This window comes from Cryptomeria japonica, chromosome 5 (genome assembly GCF_030272615.1).
Source record: "Cryptomeria japonica chromosome 5, Sugi_1.0, whole genome shotgun sequence".
Classification (NCBI taxonomy): Eukaryota; Viridiplantae; Streptophyta; class Pinopsida; order Cupressales; family Cupressaceae; genus Cryptomeria; species Cryptomeria japonica.
This window is the reverse complement of record NC_081409.1, coordinates 690,308,299-690,314,615: the sequence shown is the minus strand read 5'-3', so window position 1 is coordinate 690,314,615 and position 6,317 is coordinate 690,308,299. Positions and strand designations below refer to the sequence as shown.

General features: G+C 33.0%; 1 protein-coding gene across 1 annotated transcript; it reads left to right on the top strand.

The window, feature by feature from the left end:
* Positions 1-3,778: 3,778 nt before the first annotated feature.
* LOC131876073 (transcription factor MYB3-like) lies at positions 3,779-5,795 on the top strand. The gene is made up of 3 exons (XM_059220852.1): positions 3,779-3,890; positions 4,051-4,180; positions 5,189-5,795. The coding sequence occupies exons 1-3, from the start codon at positions 3,779-3,781 to the stop codon at positions 5,793-5,795; spliced, it is 849 nt and encodes a 282-aa protein (XP_059076835.1).
* The last annotated feature ends 522 nt before the right edge of the window (positions 5,796-6,317 follow it).

The following is a 6,317-nucleotide window of genomic DNA, read 5'->3' as shown; positions in this document are numbered from 1 at the left end:
GAGTAATGAATGCCAAGGTGTGTGGAGGCATCAAGAAAGGTAAATTCAATGATATTGATCCTAGAACAAATACTTATGAAATGATTGTTTAAGATAAACGACATGAGGAATTTAGGAATGAGATGAATGTGTAGCAAAGATCGAAGATTCTTAGAGTACAAATGTATAATACTATAAGTTGCATCCCAGAATGACACACAGACCAAATACGATCAAAGAAATCATTTCAACTAGGACACATTCACCAAAATATATCAACTCTTCTTTCACTTTGTTGTAAATACTTTTAATTTTACAAAACTAAATATTATTTAAAATTTAATCATTATTATATATTTTAAAATTAAAATTAATATAATACTTAAAATATTATATCAAATATTTATTATATTTTTCTAGCCAAGTAAAAATTAATTTAAGGTCCAAGCTTTAAAAACTGCTTATATGGAGGAACTTCAAAAGAGGCCACTGGTCTTTCTTAATGCTGAAGATGAATTGATATGGACTAATAACACTTCAGGTTTATATTCAGTTAGAGAAGGATATAAGTCTCTCATGCCTACCTCAAATGATAATTCCTAGGTTTCCAAGCTAATTTGGCATATTGCTTGTCTTCACAAGGTTAGGACTTTTTTATTGCTTGTGGTTCAGGATATAACTCTTACTGGTATGAGATTAGATAGGCTTGGGGTTACGGTTGTTTTTCCTTATGTTTTATGTGGCTCTTGTTTCTTATTATTCAATTTCTCATTGCTATAGAGAGATTAAAAGAGTTACAAATTTTTTAGCTAATATGGCAATTGATGAGAAAGCTGATAATTTTTATGTTCCTTCTTTGAACATTCCCTCCTCCTTAGTGAAGGGAGGTGTTTCCATATGATTTGTTTGATCTTATATCTCAAGGCTAATAGGTATATATTCTGGTGTGGGTTGGTGTCTGTTATGACAGGTGAACTATGACTATTTTTAAGAAATGGTAGATCTTTATGTTACTCAAGATGGGCCTTTGCTTTGAATATAATGGTGAATTGCTGGTATTGGCACACTTTGATAGCATTGCACTCCTGTGGAGGATGCACACTTTATGTGTACATCATTCGTACAGGCGCTTGTTATCTTCATCCTCTATTCTCGATTTCATTATTGTTTTAAATATTTGACTGGCACTCCTCACGAGATTGATCATTTGATTTGTGTTGCATTAGGGGTGGTGTTGATCATATATTCATTTTTGTGGATGCATTTTCGCTTATGCTATGCATTTGAGTGTCTCATCGATGAGGGGTGGTGCCTTCTATTGATGTATATATATTGGCACTCCTTTGAGGTTGATCACTAGTTTTTATTGCATTAGGGGTGGTGTTGTCCACATAATTATTATGTGGTTGCATTTTTGTTGATGCTATCCATTCAAGTGTGTCATCATTGGAGTTGGTGTGTCTATCATTAGGGGGAGGTTCCTTCTTTGGTTATGAATGGCTATTGTTTCACCTAGTTCTCTTATAATTTCGGCATGCAGATTTGCATTTACTTCATTTGAGTTGGGATCTTTTGTTTCTATATTGGCGGTCTCTCTTCTATTTCCCTGTACTTGGCTATTGTGGGCCATACATTTGTAAGCGGTTATTTTCCATTATGAATTGGTTGTTGTTTATTTGAGCTATGCCTTTTCAATCATTCTAGAACATCATGGTGTCTTGCTTTGGCTTCATCTTCATTGGCCATATCTTGTGAGAGTTGTGTTTTAATTATAAATTTTACTGGATATTTCTCTCGGCTCGTGTGGGAAGTCAATCATCCTTGTCAGATATTATTTGTTATGATGTGGCTAGATATGTGCTTCGGCCTATTTATATTTTGGGATTATGAGCTTTTTGATATTACTATACTTGGACAGGTTTTTTATCTAGATACTTCAAATGTTGGTTGTCCGGTTTGGTAGGTGGTAGGGAAATCTTGGCTGGTGGAGATTAGAGGTTTTATTATATCTAAAATGGTTTCTTGGTCTCAGTATCCTACTCTTCTCTTGATTTTGGCTATTATCTGTATCTTTATAGTCTTGATTATGGTTTTCTCCCTCACAGTGGTTTCATATCTTTTAATATGTCTCCTACTAATAGATGGTTTGGAGAATTTGTTTCTGTAACCAAGTGTGAACTATGTAGTGATGATTTTGTTGATACAATTTTGTGGCTCCAATGGCCCTATGACCATGCTCCCCTTCTTGTCTTGTTGTTGTTCTCGACATGTTCTATTGATTTTCTCTAGCTTGGACAATTGGATGGATTGGTTATGCTTCTCATCGTCTGATGATGTGATCCTTCTTCTTCTATACCTCAAGAGGATTGTCCATGTTCATGTTTTTGAGGCATAATATTATGCTTTTATTTGTAATTTTGTGGGTTGGTCATTGTGGGGTTGGGTCTGTTATCATGTATTGGGTTGTTATCATGTATTGGGTTATTCAACTTTATGGGTTTTTGGTAAAGGGCCATAACCGAAGGTTTTCTTTACCTGGTTTTTTCCCGCCGGTATGTTGTGCGAACCAGGTTTTTGTAATCTTATATATATATAATTATTTAGTGGTTTTGCCAATTTTATCAAAAATAATAAATAAATAAATTTAAAGTTAATACAAACTATGGTTCTATTTTAGGATAAAATAGTTACATCTCTTCATCTAATTACTATAATTCATTTTTTTTCAATTTGTTTTTATTTATTTTTAATATTGCTAATCATATACTTTTAATTTTACAAAACCAACAAAATATTTAAAATTTAATCATTATTACATGTTTATAATTTAAAATTAATATGATTCTTTAAATACTATATCAAATAATTATAATGGTTTTAGCCAAGTTAAATTATCTTATGATTAATATCAACTCTATTTTCACTTTTTAGTAAATACTTTATATTCTAGAAAACCAACACATTATTGAAAATTTTACCATTATTACATATTTATAATTTAAAATTAATATATTTATTTAAATACTATATCAAATATTAACTTATGATTAATACAAACTATAATTTCACTTTATGGTAGAATAAGTGCATCTCTTCAACTAAGTACATTATATGGGTCAAACTCTAAATCCATTGATCAATAAAATTATATTTTTGTTTGTTGTGTGTATTTTTTTCCCATGTACGTTTTTCTATGTAGCAACCACTATGTGACACTTTTTTCTAAAAATAATTTTTTAATTATCAGTTCTGTAAATATTTATTTTATGTACACAAATTCAAAATTATTATAATTAAAATTGTAAGAATTAAAAACCTGCTTATACTTATTTTCTATAAATAACTTTCTGATTTTGAATTCTGAACTCATTTAATCCACTCAATTAAACTAGTGTCAAGATAGTTTCCTTATTGGTTAGCATAGCTCAATTTTCAAAAAATGTTTTAACCTTTACAACTACAGAACTTCTAAATGAAAATATTAGTACAAACTACTTTTACATTAAATAAAGTCATAGAAATAGGACTTCAATTTATTTATTTATATGTTTTTTAATTAGTGGACGCCAGGGCCGTTGCTTTTGAGTAGAAAGCACACCTTCCAACCAAAGTCCACAGGATTACTTACCTGACTATGTCATTGGTGAAAAAGCGGTCACCCAGATGCTTTTCTCACCAACTCTCCCCCATAACCGCTATATATACTCTTCCCCAGTTGGGGTTTGGCTGCAGTATTTGAAACCCTTTTTTTTTTTTTTCTTGAGTCGTTTGTTGTCCTCTTACCGACCTTATGGTGAAGATGGGATCATGGAGCAAGATGGGATCATGGAGCAAGGATGAAGATGACAAGCTCATTGCATACATCCACGAACATGGCGAACACCGCTGGAAGTCTCTTCCCAAGGCAGCAGGTTTGTAATTTCTATTCAGATAAGTTATATCAAAACCTACAACTTATCTGTTTCTCTTTTATTTATTTTCAGTAGATGTTTTTATAAATTGAAAGGATGTTGTATGCATTCAACAGATTTTAGCAAATGTTTGTACATGCTTATGACTTTACTTTTACAGGACTTCGGAGACGTGTGAAGAGCTGCAGACGCAGGTGGGTAAACTATTTGAAGCCTGATCTCAGGCGAGGGAATTTCTCTGAAGAAGAAGATGAGCTCATCATCGAGCTCCAGCTCCTCTGGGGAAACAAGTATGCACATAGAACCATGTCTGCCCACTAAGGGGCAAAGTATTAAATTTTTATTTACAGACTTGATTGATCTTTAAGACTTTAAAAGGTCATACCAGTTTCTATTTGAGTTCCTTCATTCAATTTGGATCATGGTGTAACTCCGGAAACTATTTTCCATATTTTGGTTTCTTTTAGGGTTATTGATTCACTTTGTTATTGCATTGTAATTATGAAAACAATTCATAATTTGATCTCTTTGGTTTTTTTAGAATTTTTTTTATTCAGTTTGTTATAATACTGCAATTCTGTTTATCTGAAGTTTCAGGAATTAATTTGATACTATGCTGTAACTCGGAGAACTCTTCCATCATAGTTTGGTTTCTTTGGAGTTTATTGATTTAATTTGTTATTACATTTAAACTTTGAATACAACTCCCTTAGAATTTGATTAGAAAATCTTGATTCAAAATGCTGTAACCTGAGAGCTACTCTATCATAGTTTGTTTGTTTTACAATTTTTTTTGATTCAATTTGTTATTATAATGTAACTCCGAGAACTACTCTGAAAACTACTCTGTCATATTTTAGTTTCGTTTTAGATTGTTTATTCAATTTGTTATTACAATTAAGTCTGAAAACTACTCCCCCATAACTTAATTTCTTTGAAACTTTTTGATTCAATTTATTGTAATGCTGTAAATCTTAAAACTACTCATCTTAGTTTGATTTTTTTAGGGTTCCTTGATTCATTCCTTTGGGTTAACAATGAAAACTACTCTGTAATAGTCTGATTTCTTTAGGGTTCCTTGATTCATTCTTTTGGGTTAAAAATGAAAACTACTCTGTAATAGTTTGATTTCTTTCTAATTTTCTGATTCAATTTGTTACATGGACCTGAAATCATAACTCTGTATTACAAAAAACCATCGATTGACACTTGTTTCTTTCACTGAGTTGCGCAAATTGCATCTTTCAATTAAGTTGATTGATTAATTCCGTTATGTCTTTTTGTTTATGGCGGCACAGATGGTCTCGGATTGCAGGGAGATTGCCTGGGCGAACGGACAATGAAATAAAGAGTCACTGCGAATCGACCCACATCAAGAGAAAATTGTTGAGCCGGGGAATCGACCCACAGTCGCACCGCACCATTCAGCCCTTCCACAGTGATGGCAGCCGTAGCAGAGATGACAGGTCTCCCAGTCAAGAAATTTCAATGGTGGATTCTTTACAGAGTGAGCGCTGCATTGTGACAGGCAATTTCGATCTTGCTGCTTCAAATGGTGAGCACCGCACAATTCAGCCCTTCCACAGAGATGACAGGTCTCCCAGTCAAGAAATTTCAATGGTGGATTTTTTCCAGAGTGAGCGCTGCATTGTGACAGGCAATTTCGATCTTGCTGCTTCAAATATTGAGCGCCACACAATTCAGCCCTTCCATAGAGATGACAGGTCTCTCAGTCAAGAAATTTCAATTGTGGATTTTTTCCAGAGTGAGCCCTGCATTGTGACAAGCAATTTCGATCTTGCTGATTCAAATGGCGCGAGTGGAAGCGAAGAGACGTCTGATGTGAATCTGGAATTCACTCTCGGTTTGCAGTCTTCTGCCTCTCGTGCGAATAAATCGCAATAGCTTCACTTTTTTTAATTGATGAAAGCTCTGCGATTCATGGGTTAAGTTATAGGTTTTTAGGTTAGATTTGGTCTGGTAAGGTTACAAACGAGGGATTTATATGTTAGTTTTGTATACTTCATCTTAGTGGGTGATGATTTTGTAATCTGTATCTTATGTGTGGTCACCATTTTGATGTTTGTAATCTGGACCTCATCTTTTTTGATAGCCGTGTCTGTAATTAGAATCTAAGACTTTTATTTAAGAAATACATTATGAATTTTGAGTTGTTTAAATAGTTCATATATATAAATTTGCCGCTAAACCAGACAACCTAGTCCATAACTGGAAGTTTGGTCGGCATGAGATCATATGAAAGCAACTATTGATAGAAAAATATTAAAAGTTTTCAGAAAATTCTATGTGATGTATTATTGAATTAGGAAAGAAAAACAAGAAACAAAAACAACAAAGCAACAAATTAAAAATATTTTGAAATATGTTTTCTGTATTCATGTGCAATCACATCCTATACTCAAGAAG